At 44.9% G+C, this 17,991-nt stretch overlaps 1 protein-coding gene across 1 annotated transcript; it reads right to left on the reverse strand.

Moving 5' to 3' along the window:
* Positions 1 to 235: 235 nt before the first annotated feature.
* Positions 236 to 2,347, reverse strand: LOC123162737 (FBD-associated F-box protein At5g56370-like). Its single transcript, XM_044580501.1, has 4 exons — positions 1,378 to 2,347; positions 1,146 to 1,304; positions 862 to 1,057; positions 236 to 503 (listed from the first exon to the last, which is right to left on the reverse strand). Exons 1-4 carry the CDS (start codon positions 2,269 to 2,271, stop codon positions 436 to 438), a joined length of 1,317 nt encoding a protein of 438 aa, XP_044436436.1. The 5' UTR covers positions 2,272 to 2,347; the 3' UTR covers positions 236 to 435.
* Between the last annotated feature and the right edge of the window lie 15,644 nt (positions 2,348 to 17,991).

Below are 17,991 nucleotides of genomic sequence, written 5' to 3' on the forward strand. Positions count from 1 at the left end.
CGTTTTTCGCTTTGCTATTTTAGCATGCCGTAGTCTCATCTGGCTCAGTCATTTTCATTTTAGTTCTCATTTCTTCTGTGTGTCTGTGTCAGAAAAATATCACGAATGTGCAGCTAGTATGAAAAATAAGTTGCTGCTGTTCAGTTTCACAAAGACTGGAATGGAGTAGTTGACTTGATTCTCGCACAAACTAAAAATGGTTTCAGCTTCACAGATAAAATAAAGACATGATATGTAATGCAGAAGAGTAGAACATCTTCCTGAAAATTAAACGGGCATATGGCATGAATCAAAAGTCCAAAAGTACAAAGTAAATAAGATGGCCGCATGTTAAACATGTGATTGAACTAAAAAGGCCTCGACTGGACTACTAGAAATTTCGCTAAAGGTCCTCCTGCAAAGCAAGAAAGTAAACTCATGTTGACGTCCCAAATGTTAATATGATTGCTCCTGCTCTGAATCTGAATGTGAATACATTGACCACTCCGAATCTGAATATGACCCTGTACAAGTATAAAACGAATGTGCAATTAGTCGGATTGGCATACTGCTTGATTTAAATGTTGCAAAGCAAGATGAACATTATTATTTGTTAGCAACATGAAGCTGATAGAAAGTTCTGCTTATGTTTTACGTATTTGGTCGTTCAGTTCACTTGACAAATTCACATTGCCAAATTTCATAAACATACACGGGGGCTGCAATAATAAAAATTCACCGAGACTAATAATTTGGCTTATGTTTACTCTTTACACAGTTAGCTATCCAATTAATTTGAAAAATACCCTTGTGAAATTTCACACATACATGGGATTGGAAGGAAAAACTTCAAAATCTAGTAAGATTGGAATTTTAACCTACCATGGGAAGACCGTATTCTTTCCTTGATGTTGATTTTCTCAGCAGATACTCCATACGAACAGAGGACCTTCGAAATTTTGTGAGCTCGCTCATCTTTTGCGAAACAATTGATCTTGACAACCCTGATATGTCTTGATGCTAAAAATGGTTCTGTGAAATCATAGTTTCCGTCTGTTTCTCCGGCATATTTATATGGCTGTATAGTTTACCAAAATCAATCAACAATTCAACTGCAACTTCGACAAGAGGAAAATGTAGGTATAAAACTTAGAAACCATATATACCTTAGATAGCCGGAGGCGGAGCTTCTCGAGACTTGGTGACCGCTTGAGAAAGTAAAGTAGTGGTCCGAAGTCAGGCTCCACACACCAATCATTGAGTGACAACGTTTTGAGCTTGCTAAACGAAGTGCAACGTTTTAAATCTTTCCTAAAAGCAGCAGACTGGACAAGGTGTGATGAGAGGGCACATATGTTAGGTGAGACTAGAATTTCAATGGATACAATACAAACATACCGCTTGATGCTTGGCCATGAGCTCTAGATTAGTGGTATCTGACAAGCGTCCAAGGAGCAAGGAACCATCCTTGTCGTCAAGCTTGATAGATGCTCCTAGCAACGACGGGGTACACTCAAACGTAGGAACCTTGCCACGGCCGCTAGCCAGCTCTAAGTAGACGAGGTTTGGGACAGTAATGAGAGCTGCCTCCTTGTCATAACGACAAAAATCATAGTCCGCGATGCTTAGATATCTCACAGATTGTAAAGATATCTTGATGGGACCGTCACGGCGTAAACTTACGATTAAGAAGGAGCAGCGGTGCATCTTTACTGTCTTGAGGTTCGGGCAGCTGGAGAAATCTAAAGAGTATTTGCTCGAGAAGATCACACCATCAAGATCCAACGTCATCAGATGCGGCGAGGAGATGGGAGTCTCAAGCGCAACATTCTCCACATGCTCCTGTTCGGGATCGAGGTTATCGGGGTCATGGTCACTGAGCCGAAGCAGCTGAGCGTTGCACGACAAGGCGTACCGGATCCACAGATCGGTGTACCGGGACCGCTCCTCGGGATTGCCGTGTTGGGACCCCTCGCCGTCGTCCTGGTGGTGCTGGTAGGTCTCGATCTCGCACGCGTGGAGAGGCGTCCTGTCGCGGAGGACGATGAGATAGTTGACGAAGTCGTTGAGGTGGCCGGCGCCCCTGAAGGAGTCGACGCCGGTGATTCGCAGGGCCGGCACGGACTTCCACTGGTGGCGCCAGCGGCGGGCGAGCAGACAGGTGCGCACGGCGTCGCGCGACGGCAGGAACGACAGCACGTATTGGAGGATCGCGTCCGGGAGGGCGCCTAGGCGGTCTGCTCCACGGCAACCGGGCGCAACCGTCCCTCCGAATGTCCGATTCCGAGGCATCCCGCCGAACTGGTGACCGGCCGGACGCGGGGGGTGGTGGATTCGCGAGCTCACGACGGCGACCCCAATCCGCCGCAAGACGATTGCGCGAGGACGAGGCGACAAACTCCGTATAGCTAGGGATTTTAACATCTCGTGTGGGCCGTGGTTGAGCTGGGCCCGTATGGCTATTCCTCACCAATTAATTTCTAATCTTTTGCTAGCCCATGATATGGCCCACAGATGACATGGCGGAGATGTCAACTAATTAACGAGCGCTCCTTCGGGAGCCTCGCAACGATCAGCGCCACTTGGCGCGCTCTTAGCCATTCGCCACATGTCGCGCTCTGGACGCTCCCTCTGAATTTTGTTTTTTTTATTTTTTCGCATGCGTTTTTGGCTTTTTAAACGGTTTTTTTCGGTTTTAGCTTTTCGACCAAATTTTTTTTCCGCAAAAAACACATTTTTTCCCGCGAGAGTCACGGTTTTGTTTTCGCGAGAGGCATGGCCGTGCATCTTGGAAACGAAAAAAAACGTGTTTTCTGTTTTTTTTCTTTCACGAGAGGCACGGTTTTGCTTCCACGAGAGCCACGGTTTGCTTCCGCGAGAGGCACGGTTGGGCTTCGCAAAGGGACGGGCGTGCCTCTTTCGGAAAGGGAAAAAACTCGTTTTCTGTTTTTTTTCTTACGTGGGAGGCACGGTTTTGCTTCCGCGAGAGGCACGGTTGTGATTTCGCGAGAGGCACGGGCGTGCCTCTTTTGGAAAGGGAAAAAATGCGTTTTCTGTTCTTTTCCTTTCGCGAGAGGCACGATTTTGCTTCAGCGAGAGGCACGGTTGTGATTTCGTCAGAGGCACGGGCATGCCTCTTTCGAAAAGGGAAAAAACGCATTTTCTGCTTTTTTTTTCTTTCGAGAGGCACGGTTTTGCTTCCGCGAGAGGCACGGTTGTGCTTTCGCGAGAGGCACGGGCGTGCCTCTTTCGGAAAGGAAAAAAACGTGTTTTTTATTTTTTTTCTTTCGCGAGAGGCACGATTTTGCTTCCGCAAGAGGCACGGTTGTGCGTTCGCGAGAGGCATGGGCGTGCCTCTTTCGGAAAGCGAAAAAACGGGTTTTCTGTTTTTTTTTCTTACGCGGGAGGCACGGTTTTGCTTCCGCGAGAGGCATGGTTGTGCCTTCGCGAGAGGCACGGGCGTGCCTCTTTCGAAAAGGGAAAAACCCGTGTTCTCGGTTCGGTCTTTTCATCGGTTTTTTCGTCCGATTTTTTCGTGAAAAAAAGTTCATAACATGGGATTTAGTTTTGAAGATCTCGGCGTGAGGAATCCAACGGCGAAAGCGGTTCAAGATTTGGACGCACGGTTTAATAGATAAAATGTTTTGAATAAACGAATCTACAAAAAAAGGGAAAACTTCCAGGTTGCGACAAGTGGCGCACATGCAGCGCGCCACTTGTCGCAACCTGGGGGAGTTGGAGTGATCTCCGCAAGGAGTACTCCTTAATTAGTAATTTCGGCAATGCCATGTGTTCTAAAAAAAGATGGAATTGCTCTAAGCCTCACCGTAGGTAGACATCTTTGGCTCCGACTGACTCCTGCTATCAGTTGTATTTTGGTGAACATTCACATTATTTTGGTGGACATTCCCGTTGATTAATAAAAAGGGACGTGTTTGGACTAATAAAAAGATTGGATGCCTCGAAGGTGATAGGTCGGATCCGGTTGACCAGTTAGCAGCTGAAACCATAGAAAGACATTCGCCACCATAGAAAGATGTCTACTACCACTGATAATTGTGAGTTATTATGTGGTGTTGTGGATTCATGGCGGCGTTCATTGGTAATGTGTTCAATGTCCAGATGTGTTTGGGCTTTGGTAGATGACTAGAAGGGTTGGGTACACTTTGCCGCGTCGTTGGTGTTGTTGGGTTTCTTAGAAACATTACTCACTCTGTTTCAAATACAAGGTGTATTAAATTTTTCTAAGTCAGATATTTTTAAGTTTGATCAAATTTGTAGAGAACTATATCCAAATCCATAATACCAAATTGGTATAATTAGATCCATCATGAAATAAATTGTCATATATTTTTGTTTAATATTGTGGATGTTGGCATTTTTGGCTCTGAACTTTGTCAAAGTTAAAGGAATTTGACTTTCCAAAAACTAATACCCTTGTATTTTGGAATTGATGGAATATTTAGTTTGGCGGGGCGGGGAGATGATGTAGTGTTTTTCTTTATAATCCGATGATTTGGTGGACCTTTCTCGATATGATTCTGTGTTATCCGCTAAGAAACCCATATTTATGTGCGGAAATTTCTATGTCGGTAGGTGCATGTACTATATAGGTGCTACATTATCACATGTTGGTGTTCCTTTTTTCTAGGTGGTAGGAGGGTGCACGGGATAGACATGTTTTTATAGGCGGTTGATGCTGGTTAATTTGAAAAATGATTGGCCCGATCAAAATCTTTAACCAAATCCATAATTTGAAAAATGATTGGGCTCAATCGAATTGAAGAGCTTCGAAACTAGGGAACAAAAGTGAACTAAAATAATTGAATGAGAGAGCTCCTTGATAAATTGTTGACCCTGTCAAAATTGAGTGACTCAATTTTGAACAGAAGACCTCAATTAGTTGTGAGGCCTTAAAAATTGAATGAGAGAGCTTTGAGTAATTGTTGACCCGGTGAAAATTGGATGACCCAATTTCAAATCGATACCTCAATTGATTGTGAGCGCTTTAAAATAGGAAGCTTAGTGTTATAGAGGATGAGCTTGCATAACACATGATAGCAACAAGAGAGCCAAGTGCCGAACAATGGCTTTTTACTATGTTCGAGTCATTATCACATGACACTTTGGTCAAGCTTGTGGTTACCTTATGGGCAATATGGACGGCGAGTCGGAAAGCGATTCATGAGGGAATTTTTAGAGTTGAACGATATATCTTTGAGTTGGAGAGCTTAAAACGTCCAACAATGGCAGCCACTTCTCCTGCTCTTCCTAGACACACCGCATCTCGGCAATATCCACCACATGCCATGGACTAACTTAGACTGAGTTAGCCAAAGAGGCATGAGCAAGGTGAGTCGGCGAGGGAGGGGAGACCTGGGGTCAGGCCGAGGAAAGGAGAGGACGTCGATGTGGCCGTCGGCGTTTATTTGATTTAGATTGGCGGATGAGTGGCTAGCCGGAGTTTAGCAACCACTAATTTTTTGGGATCCTTTGTGTCTTTTTCTCTTTGAGATTTTTGGGTCTCAATGTACGTGCCTCTGGCTGGGTGTGCACTAGGCCAGGCTATTTTGGGTCCCAATCAACTATGAGAGAGTGAGTGTGTCCTATATTCTTTCTGCACTCGTCGGTTACTCCTCCAAAGAGAGAGACCACTCAAAAAAAGATTAGAGAGGGAAGAGGGAGATAGGGGGAGTGCTATTGCACACAAAAATGGCTTGAAGAGGTGTGCTAGTGTCATCGTATGTACTTTTGCGAAATGAGCATAGCTTGAGTGGTTAGATTCCTTATGGTAGAACCAACCTGTCAAGGTTCATGTCCTAGACTTGGCATTGGAGGTCACATTTTTCTGGATTTCTTCAGGCCTTCCGGCGATGTGTGTTCAGTGAGAGAAGATATTCCCTTCAGCTAGGAAGGCATCCGTGGCAACTTCGTCAAACTCAATACAATGTGCCGGCCCAGTCTTTCGGATGTGCTTATAGGATTAGGTTGTGCATGATATATTCATAGGGACAAGTTTGTACCTGTGTATGAGCGTTTGCATCTGTACTGTGCTAAAAAAATGACTTGCAGAAGTTATTTTGTGTACAACACAGTAGTAACTAAACAAAGCTAAGAATGACCCCTTGCCTCGTCATGTCTTGGTTCACTACAGCCTACATCAACCAACACTTTGGCTAGTTCAATCACCCTTTGCTTTCAAGGAGGCTCATCTACAAACAAGGGTAACTGGTATCATTACTGATATCATCTGAAAGTCACGACCTGATGTGATGCAAATTTCAAGTGAACAAAGTTAAGGAGCACACTGAGATTCGTAAGAACCATATCTGTATCGAGTTGAATAGGAGAGATTACATTTTGAAGTTGAAAACGGAGATGGAACCATTCCAAGGCTAAGACCTAATATCGTGCGAACAACATCTGGACAAGAGAACAATCTGGTAGCGCAAATTGGTTCCTCGAATTCTCTGCATATATGTCAATTTCAGAGATATCGTTTTTTTCTGCGGGTGTCCACCACCTGTAGGAAGTATATGGCTTTTTCTTGCTTCGCATGTTGACCCGTCTATTTATCTAGTTATTTATATTTACTTATGGGAACAACCTTTTTTGTCATTTATTTGAAGGAAAAAATGTTTGTCATCTCTGCAATGATCGTTCCCTTGCCTCCTCACATTTACTTAATTTGAGAAACGCAATGCTAAGAACCATCCGTAGTGAAAGGCCGTGCTTGGACAACAAGTTCGCTAACAAAGGTCAAGGGCACCCATCACTAGCGTTTCCACTGCCTCCCGCCACACAGCCGCCGCCCTGCCTCATCTCTTGTGGCCTTAGGGCTATGAAGGTACGGTGGAATCCGGTTCTTGCCGGCGGGAGGGCTTTGGTTTTTGGTATTTTTTGAGTCTTGCACAAACTAAAAATGGCTTTAGCCTGACACATAAAGAAAATACATTGTATGTAAACGTAATGCAGAAGCACAAAACATGCGTGTGACATGAACAAAAAGTCCAAAAGTACAAAGCAAATAACATGGTCTCATGTTCAACACATGAACCAAATCACAGTTGCATCCATATCTCTAGTTTTGTGTATTTTGAACTAAAAAAGGCCTTGACTTGACAACTAGAAATTTCGCTAAAGGTCGAAGCAAGATAGTAAACTCATGGCAATGTTCCAAGCGTTTAATCCAATTGCTCTTGCTCTGAATCTGAATGTGAATAGTTTGACTGCTCTGAATCTGAATGTGAATAGTTTGACTGCTCTGAATCTGAATGTGAATAATTTGAGTGCTCTGAATCTGAATATGATCCTGTAGAAATATAAAAAGAATGTGCAATTAATCAGACTCGCATACCACTTGATTTAAATGGTGCGAACTCTGTTGGAAAAGGCAGTGCCTAGGAGGCGCTTAGGCACGCCTAGGCACTAGGCAATGGCCAAACGCCTCGCTTAGGGCATAAGCTGAAGTCTAGGCAAAGCAAGTAAGAAATTCTCTACCCAAGCGAGAAATCATACCATATTGCACTGATATGCCAAAAGGGCCATATTCCAATCATAATAGCTCGTAGTTAACATACTTATATGCCCTAAATTAATAAAATACACATATAATAACCACATATACACCCTGATAGTAAAAGTTATATAACCGCCTGGGCTGCACCTAGGGCGCTTAAGCACAGCCTAGGCACTAGGCCAAGGCTAACCGCCTCGCTTACGCCTACCGCCTTTTCCAACCTTGGGTGCGAAGAAGAAGAAAGTTATAATTTCGTAGCAACATGAACCCAAGAGTAAGTAGGCTTTGTTTGGCGCATTTGGTTGTCCAATTAACTTGACAAATGCACATTGCTTAATTTCATATAAACATATATATGGGAATACAAAACTAAAATTCACTAAGACTACTAATTAACAGAATTATTGTCGGCACAAGATTTTTTTCCTTTGATGCTTATTATTTACGCATTTAGTTGTGCAATTAATATGAAAAATATTTGTTGCGAAATTTTAAACACACATGGCATTTGAATGTATAAACTTCAAAATCTTGGAAGAATTATTGTTTGACTTACCGTCAGAAGACCAAATTCTTTTGTTGATGATGATTAGCTCAGCAGTTACTCCACATGAACACAGGACCTTCACAATTTTGTGAACACGCTCATCTTTGGCCAGGCATTTGATCTTGACAACCCTAAGACTCTTCGATGCCAAAAATGGTTCTATTGGAGCGTAGCTTCCGTCTGTTTCTTCGGCATGTTTATATTTCTGTATAGGTTACCACAATCATCAACAATAAAATTACAAGTTCAACGGGAGAAAATGTATAAATCATAGGAAACATATATACCTTAGATAGTCGGAGGTGGAGGTTCTCGAGACTTGGTGACCGCTGGAGAAAGTAAAGTAGTGGGCTGTAATCAGGCTCCACACACCAATCATCTAGTGACAAAGTTTTGAGCTTGCTAAATGTGGTGCACCGTATTAGCTCTTTCCTGAAAGCAGCAGACTGGCCAAGGTGTGATTAGTAAGCAGATATAGTAGATCCATCACGGATGTCAAGTCAGACTAAAATTTCAGTGGATACAACACTAACATACCGCTTGAGGCTCGATCATGAGCTCTAGATTAATGGTAGCTGACAAGCGCTCAAGGAGGAAGGAACCATCCTTATCGTCAAGCTTGATAGATGCTGCTAGCAACGACGGCGTGCACTCAAACGAAGGAACCTTGCCACGGCCACTACCCAGCTCTAGGTAGACGAGGTTTGGGACAGAAATGAGAGCCTCCTGCTTGTCATAACGACGAAAATTATGTTCCGTGATGCTAAGATACCTCACAGACTGCGAAGATATCTTGATGGGACCGTTCCAGCTTATGATTGAGAAGGAGCAACGGTGCATCTTCACAGTCTCCAGGTTCGGGCAACTGGAGAAATCCAGAGAGTATTTTCTCGAGAAGATTACACCATCGAGATCCAACGTCGTGAGATGCGGGGAGGAGATGGGAGTCTCAAGCAGAACATTCCGCGGAGCCTCGTTTTTGGGATCAACGTTATTAGGGTCATGGTCCCTGATCCGAAGCAGCCGAGCGTGGCATGACAAGGCGTACCGGATCCACAGATCGGTGTACCGGGACCGCTCGCCGTCGTCGTCTTGGGACCCCTCATCATAGTCCTCGTACACCTCGCAGGCCTCGAACTCGCACGCGTGGAGGGGCGGCCGGCCACGGAAGGCGATGAGGTAGTTGACAAAGTCATTGAATTCACGGGCGCTCTTGAAGGAGTCGACGCCGGTGATCCGCAGGGCCGGCGCGGACTTCCACTGGTGGCGCCAGCGGCGGGCGAGCAGGCAGGTGTGCACGGCCTCGCGTGACGGCAGGAACGACAGCACGTGCTGGAGGACCTCGTCCGGGAGCGCGCCTAGGCGGTCTGCTCCACGGACCCCTCTGGTCCCGCCTAGCCCACGACGCATCCCGCCGGGAACAGGTGATCCGCGAGCTCACGACGGCGACCAATGCGGCCGCACGAGTCACCAGGGGCGGAGACAGGGGGGTGCGAGCAGGGGTCAGACACCCCCATCGCTTGGCCCCCCCTATGGATTCACAGCAACTACTATGCGTAGAAATCGGCAGCAGGCATATATAATCAGCGCTAATTAAGAATTAAGCCCAACAGATTTACACGGCCCAGTAAAAACGAAAGACCAATTTGGGCGTGTGGCCATGTACGTATTTTACGCCACATCAGTATGTTTTACCTTCGAGGCCCTAGGTCATATGCATTGGACGAGGGTACAGAACATAGATGATTCTATCTTCTATTAGTTCGCCAGGGCCGCCGCCGTCTCGCCTGCCGCCGTCTTGCCGGGGAGGGAAACTACCGCCTGAATTGATCGAGTTCTTTGCAGTCTGAAACCTGAAGGTACGACATATACACGATCTGAAGCCTAAAAGGTAGTCTAATCTAATGCATCAATCTCTTTTCAATCTCGGTTGCCCTTCAAGGATGATAGCTGCCGTGCTGGATTTCTTATCTACTAACTGGATTGCTGGCGCTCTTGAAGCAACGCACTGCCGCCCCGGGGACGCGCATTTTTAGAGCTCAGGTTCCCCTTATCCTTATCCTCCAGCATTGCTTTGAGATCTGTGCTAGACAACTAACTTTGTACATCAAATTTTCTCTTTTTTGTTTCTTCAAAATAAAACAACATATGAACTTCAAACTTTGCAAGACACCAAAACGTTCTAACTAGAATGTGAGAAAAAAGTTTAAGATTTTTTTGTCAAACATAAATATACGAAATTAGATTTTTTTTTTGTAGCTCTATTTTAATAAACTTTATATGTATATGGGGTGGAAAAATGCCTAGTTTAACATGGTCCACTTTATTTCCCTGATTAACAACTTAAAATATGTTTTAGGGCAGAACAGTACCGAATCTAAATTATGGACATGGGGATTTTCCGGAATTGTTGTTTGTTGTTTCCGGCCTCATTTAAACTTGCCTAGATAGGTAGTTTCATATGCTTTACCTCTTGCCATGTTTAACAACATTTAATATTGTTGGGTACATAACCGAGATCAAACTAAATAATTGATGTGGTGTTTCGTCAATATGCAACTCGTTGCATATTGAGCTCCACTTAACTCGTAGTATTGTTTCTTGCACTTTGCCATGCCATGCCTTATTAAACCGGACATGCATCATACTTGATTGTGCATCATGCCATGACTATGCGTGTGTGTTTACCATGTTGTTTGTTTATTTCCGGTGTTGCTTCTTAGTTCCGGTAACGTTGCGTTTGTGAGGATTCGTTCGACTACGTCTGCTTGTCTTCTTCATGGACTCGTTCTTCTTCCTTGCGGGATTTCAGGCAAGATGACCGCTACCCTGGATCTCACTACTATCATTGCTATGCTAGTTGCTTCGTTCTATCGCTTTGATGCGCTACCTATCATCTGTTTGTCGAGCTATCCCATGTTGCCATGAACCTCTAACCTTTGACACCTTTCCTATGCAAACCGTTGTTTGGCTATGTTACCGCTTTGCTCAGCCCCCCTTATAGCGTTGTTAGTTGCAGGTGAAGTTGAAGATTGCTCCATGGTGGACAGGATTTTGGTTGGGATATCATAATATCTCTTATATTATTAATGCATCTATATACTTGGTAAAGGGTGGAAGGCTCGGCCTTATGCCTGGTGTTTTGTTCCACTCTTGCCGCCCTAGTTTCCGTCATACCGGTGTTATGTTCCCGGATTTTGTGTTCCTTACGCGGTCGGGTGATTTATGGGACCCCCTCAACAGTTCGCTTTGAATAAAACTCCTCCAGCAAGGCCCAACATTGGTTTTACCATTTGCCTCACCACCACCTACTTTTTCCTTGGGAGTAATTAACCCAAGGGTCATCTTTATTACAACCCCCCCCCCCCCCGGGCCAGTGCTTGTCTAAGTGTTGGTCCGAACTAGAGCCCTTTGCAGCGCCCCTTCAGGGAAACTTGAGGTCTGGTTTTAGTTGTATGGATTGCTCATCTGGTGTTGCCCTGAGAACGAGATATGTGCAGCTCCTATTGGGATTGTCGGCGCATCGGGCGGTCTTGCTGGTCTTGTTTTACCATTATCGAAATGTCTTGTAAACCGGGATTCCGAGTCTGATCGGGTCTTCCTGGGAGAAGGTCTATTCCTTCGTTGATCGCGAGAGCTTGTCATGGGCTAAGTTGGGACACCCCTGCAGGGTATAATCTTTCGAAAGCCATGCCTGCGGTTATAGGCAGATGGGAATTTGTTAATGTCCGGTTGTAGATAACTTGACACCAGATCCGAATTAAAACGCATCAACCGTGTGTGTAGCCGTGATGGTCTCTTCTCGGCGGAGTCCGGGAAGTGAACACGGTCTTTGGGTTATGTTTGACGTAAGTGGGAGTTCAGGATCACTTCTTGATCATTGCTAGTTGACGACCGTTCCGCTTGCGCTCTTCTCGCTCTTATTTGCGTATGTTAGCCACCATATATGCTTAGTCGCTGCTGCAGCCTCACCACTTTACCCCTTCCTTTCCCATTAAGCTTTGCTAGTCTTGATACCCATGGTAATGGGATTGTTGAGTCCTCGTGGCTCACAGATTACTATAACAACAGTTGCAGGTACAGGTTATGCGATGATCATGACGCGAGAGCGATGCTTGCTTGCGTTGAGTTCTTCGTCTGCTTCTTCGATCAGGGGATAGGTTCCAGATCGGTAGCCTGGGCTAGCAGGGTGGATGTCGTTTGAGTTTCTGTTTGTGATTCATCCGTAGACGGATGATTCTCTTATGTATTGTAATGTTGTATTCGTGTGGCATTGTATGCCTTATGTATGTATCCCCATCTATTATGTAATGTTGATGTAATGATATCCACCTTGCAAAAGCGTTTCAATATGCGGGTCTATCCTTGGTGGGACCTTCGAGTTCCTTTTGGATAGGGTTGCATATTGGGCGTGACAAGTTGGTATCCGAGCCTCGACCGACCATAGGAGCCCCCTTGATTGTTGGCCGTTGTTGAGTCTAGAAGAAAACTATTTTGAGTCTTAGGATTATATATATATATCGGAGAGTAGGATTCTTTTTACTCCTTAGCCCCCTTCGTCGCTCTGGTGAGGTCTCCTGACATAGATGTTTTGACTTTCCTCTCCTTAAATTTCACTAAATTTTTTTAGGATCACGCATGTATCTTGGAATCGTTTCGATGGTTTTGTGACGAGAACATTGTTCTTGGTGCCTCCTGTCTATTTATGTGGCTTTGACCCGGGGAGTCGAGCTCTAAGGTGTTGTCGTCACAATTTTATCGTTGCAGTTCTGGAATACCTGAGATTTGCCGACATCGAAAATCTCTTTTATGCAGTTTTTGGTGAGATAACCTCGATAACCCAGTATTGGGGCGAGCTCGGGAGTATTGCCATAACTCGTATAACGGATGCTTTTCGAAGGTTGAGGTACACGATTTCCGGAGGTTTCTTGGTTATGTGTTGACGGATGGATACAGCTTGGATGTAGGAATTGTTAGTTTGGGTGAGATATATTGCTTCCCCTGTATCCCCAACACCAGATTGCATAACCAGAAAGTTTCGGGAGTTTTATAGGTGGGAATTCAAGCAGCTCTAGTTTTATCTTTCCAACAGACACATGATACGATATGGGATCTATCATGTTTGTTTCCGGCTTATTATGCAAGCCAATCCTTTGTTTTGTTTTATTTGTGGTATTCGAGTTGTTTCGAGTCAAATGTTGAATCCATACCTTTCTTAAATGGTGTTCTCATATTTCTATGGGAGTGCTAATACTTTTGATCATCGAGATTGTCATGTCAATTCGTTCCAACTGGTGTGCTTCTTTTCAAGTGGATCCGATCTTTTCAACATCCGCAAGATCAATTCTAAGTGTTCTTCAACGGTATCCATTTCATCTGTACCAAGTTGCCTTTGTTTTCCCGCCCTCCCACCCTTTTTCTTCAAGGACTCAGATTTCTTAATCAAGTATCCATTTATTCATGTGAAGTCTCTTCATTCTTTTCTTTCAGTGTTCTTATCCGGCAATTTCCCTCGTGAAGATGCTCACGAGCTTCAAGTTCATCAATCTTCATCCTCGTATTCTTTTCCGGTGGATTTAATTCAAGCTTTCGATATTCATCATATTCCTTTCCTCGTTTCAAATGCTTTTTCATACCGGTGCACCTCTTAATCTTTCACTTCTCGCTATTCATGTGTTCCAGAGTGTTGAAGATATCTCAGAAGATTTGTGTTTCCATTCTTAATCCGTTCAAGCTATTTGGAGATTATTATCTCATTCAAGTCATTTAATTCAACCGGTGCAATCTCTCTTCAAAATCATTTCCAACGGTGTTTTCTTTTGAGTGGGCCCTAACCCAAAGGTCTTTTTCCAGGATCTTACTTGACTCTTCTAATTCTCCCGGAGTTATTCTCAAATTCTTTTCCAAGTGTGACGTAAGAAATGGATTCCATCAGTCACATGCCTTCTCAAGATCTTTCAAATTCTTTTCATCGTTGGCTCAACCCCCTTCGCTTTCATTCTCCCGGAGTATCTCAACAATTCATGGTGGTTCGCATCATCATTCTCAACATTTGAAGACCGAAGAAGAGTTTTCCTCCAAATATTATCCGTTTCTCTCAAAGATTCGTGGTTCTAGCTTGATGCCATCCTCTCATAACTGTTTTGATTGTGAGAATTCTTTTCACCCATCCGGAGCATTTCATGAGTTGTTTCCATTTCTTTCCTCCGAAGGCCATCATGTCATAATTCTTCATTCGCAACGTGTAGCTATCATTCTCCAAATCTTACCGGTGCATCGTTAAGTATTCTCTAATAAGCTCATGATCTCTTCGTTCACTTGTATCTAAATCCCCTCAAGTATCTTCATTCATTTTCCGATTCTTCCCGGTGTTTCTTTATCTTTTCTTTGTTAATTTTCAATTCTTACAGCGGTTTGTTCAAGATTTCTCTTCCTCCCTTATCATATCAAATATTCATTGTTTCCAAATCCCATTGTGGTTCCATCAATACCTTCTCAAGTTTACGCTATATCTCTCTTAATCCTTTCTACGAGAATAAGTAGTATGCCAAATCTGTTGTTTGTCATCAATTTAAATCGGTGAAGGATAGGCATGACATAATTCTTATTCTTGTTTCATCCAAGTGATTAATTCTTTCTTCCGGAGTTTGTTCATGATGAAGTAATTCTTGGTTCTAATATTCATCTTTTCTTTCCGGAGTTCTAAGTTTTCTCGGTTATATCGTCGCGAAGCTCCATCTAAATCATCGCAAGGCTTCACCTTGTGTTTTCAAATTCTCTTTCTTTGTTATCATCCTTTTATTACCGGACTTCTTCATGGAGGCTCTATACGGTGGTTCATCAAGGATTCTTTTCATTCTTCAAGTGTTCTTCAAGATTTCTCTCGAATATATGATCTGCCAAGCTACACTCTAAAATAAACATGGTGCTCAACACATGTTTTGTTTTGAGGAGCTCAAGTATTCTTCATCTTGCATTCCAAAGTGCAATTCTTTCTACCTTATCATTTGAGGTGGTGTTATGTCATTCTTGACAATTTCCCTTCATGCTTCATGATTCACATGTTGTCAAGAATGATGTATTTTAAACCCATCATTTTCTTCCTTGGAGTTATCTTGTGTCAGATTTCACCTAAAGCCTTTCCTTAAGGGTTGTTGCTATTTGTGGTGATTATGCATGACCCAAGCTTGATCCTTATCCTCCTTGCTGGAAGAAGTTTTCATCTCTTAATTGATCTCAAAGCAAACAATTGATTTCGTTAGTGGCCGGTTGTCACCTCATAATTTTGAGAAGTTTACCATAAGCCCACTACAAGCTTATTCTTTTCGTTGTTGGTTTTCCAACAACTACGTTCTATTCTTCTTTGCAAGGATGCTTTCCAAGCTGATTTGTGGTACAAGTTGGCATTTTCTTCTCCATTCTTCTATTTCAACGATCTAGCTTCTATTCTTTCATTCCGAAGGCATTGTGATGTTGTTCTCTTCACTCATCATCTTGTTTTGTCAAGATCGTGTTCTTTTTCTTGCTTATCCATTTAACCAGAGTGTTGTGTTTTCATTCGAGTTCTCTCATCTTATCAAGTTTTGCCTCCTTCCTCAACCGGAGAGCTGTCTGAAATCTTTCTTACCCCTTGTGCCACTCTTATAATAGTTTCGAAGGTAGTGTGTTGTTGATTTCATCAAGTATCTTCCCATCTTCTCAAGTTCATGTTCCTTTCCTTCCATGTTCTACCGGAGTGCTGCCAGAATTCTTCCTCTCTCATCTTGTTTTAACCGGAGTGGTTTCAATATCTATCTTATCACTAAACCTACAAGGTTATCGAATGTTCCTTGTTCCTCTTTTCTAACGGATTGTTTGCAATCTCGTTGATCTCTATTGTACTCTTTCTTTCAATTTGTTCAACCTCTCTAGGGTCTTTGGTTTCACTCGTTTTTCGAAGAAGCAACTTAGATTACCTCTTCTCTTCCTCTTCTGTTTCCCTCTGGTGCCATCCTAGATCTCAGGACGAGATCCTCTCGTAGTGGTGGAGTGTTGTAACGCCCCGGATACAACTTTCCATATTCGTAACTCCGACTCTTGCCTTTTCCGGAGATGTGATTTATTATTTTCCTTCGTGGTTGGGTGTTTGTCTGTTGGTTTGCATTTTGTTCTTGTTATGCATATCGTCTCATGTCATCATTCGCATTGCATCGGCATCATGTTCAAAAAGCTTGCATCCGTTCGTGTTCCGCCGGTTCTCTCCGTTGTCCGTTCTGAGCCCGACCACACTCGCACGCGCCCGCGGCACCTCCGAAATATTATTTTATAAGTGGCATAAAAATGTTCTCGGAATGGGTTGCAACTTGTCGTGCGGTCTTATTATAGTGTAGACAGGCCGTCTGCCAAGTTTCATCGCATTCGGAGTCCGTTTGATAGCCCAACTGTCATCCGTAGCGGCACCGTTGCCGGTTTAATCGCCGGACGTTTCGGTCTCCGAAACTACCGCCGGGCTGCATACTCTTCTCTCCTCTCGGCCCAACTCCTCTTCACAGCCCACTAGCCCACCTACCTAACCCCCCTCCGCTCCGGACCGTCCGATCGAGATCGAACGGCTCCGAAACGGCCTCAAACCCCCCAAAACTAAACCCTAGCCCCCCTTTCCTATTTAAACCCCCCTCCTTCCAAATCTGATCGCCCTAACCCCATCCTCCTCCATTTCCGCGCCCCTCCAACTCCTGCTCGCCACTTGGCAAGTCGCCATTGGGCGCACCGCCGCCAGCCTCCGCCAGGGCCAATCGGCACCCGCCATGTGGCCTGGCCACCTCCCCCTGTTCTCCCCGTGCCTCCGCGAGGCCCATCCGCGGCCCGCCGCCGGGCCAAACGGGCCCCGCCAACCCGCGCGCCTCCCAGCCGCGCCCAGCGCCGCTTCTCCTCATCCCTGAGCCAGGAAGATCCGGTAGCGCCCGATTTGGCCTCGACCTCCTTCCCTTCGCCTCGCCGGACACCTTGCCGCCTCGCCGGACCTTGCCGCGCCACCGCCGCTCCAGGTTATCACGCTGCTGCCGCCCCGTTTCCCTCTCCTCCCTCTTCCTCACGAGCTCTCCCCTCTGCAGATCCCCGCCGCCCTTGCAGCTCCTCGCCGGAGTCGTCCCCGTGCGCCGCCGCCACCGGGAATGGATGGATCCCGCCGGGATCCGCCGGATCCGCCCCATCCCGGACCTCTCCGGCCTTCCCTCGCCCCACCGCCGGCTCTCATCGCCTTCCACGCCGCCGGCCTCGTCTCTGTGCGTCGGGAGGACGACGCGGGCGCCACTGGCCTCGTGGCCCGGCCTCCCCATGTGGGCCTAGGCCCCTCCCCTCCAGGCCCAGCGGGCCAGCCTCCCCAGCCGCAGCCGTACCAAGGACAGCCGCAAGCCAGGAGCAGGCCCAGCGCCCCCCTTCCGGCCTGTCTCAGCCGCCTCCACCGAACGGGCTGAAGCCCATGGGTGAGCTGCCCCCCTGTTCCTGGTTGGCCTGTGTTCAGATTCGGCCCGATGCATTTTTTTCCCTCTGGACGATTTTAGCAATTATTCAGTGTTTAGCTGTTTTACAGAAAACCCCCTAGATTTCATGCATTTAATATCTCCACAACTGTGCATCGGATTAAAATAATTTAAATATGTAAAATGCTCAGAAAATTGTGTAGATTAATAATATGCCATTTTCATCCATGTTTAAGATGTTTAAAATGCTGTTTGTGTTAATTTGCTTTAATGCTATGCTAAAATGCTTTATTTCATAACTAATTAACCGTAGCTCCATTTTAATAAACTTTATATGTATATGGGGTGGAAAAATGCCTAGTTTAACATGGTCCTCTTTATTTCCCTGATTAACAACTTAAAATATGTTTTAGGGCAGAACAGTACCGAATCTAAATTATGGACATGGGGATTTTCCGGAATTGTTGTTTGTTGTTTCCGGCCTC

The sequence above is a fragment of the Triticum aestivum genome, chromosome 7B (assembly GCF_018294505.1).
Source record: "Triticum aestivum cultivar Chinese Spring chromosome 7B, IWGSC CS RefSeq v2.1, whole genome shotgun sequence".
In the NCBI taxonomy this organism is placed as follows: domain Eukaryota; kingdom Viridiplantae; phylum Streptophyta; class Magnoliopsida; order Poales; family Poaceae; genus Triticum; species Triticum aestivum.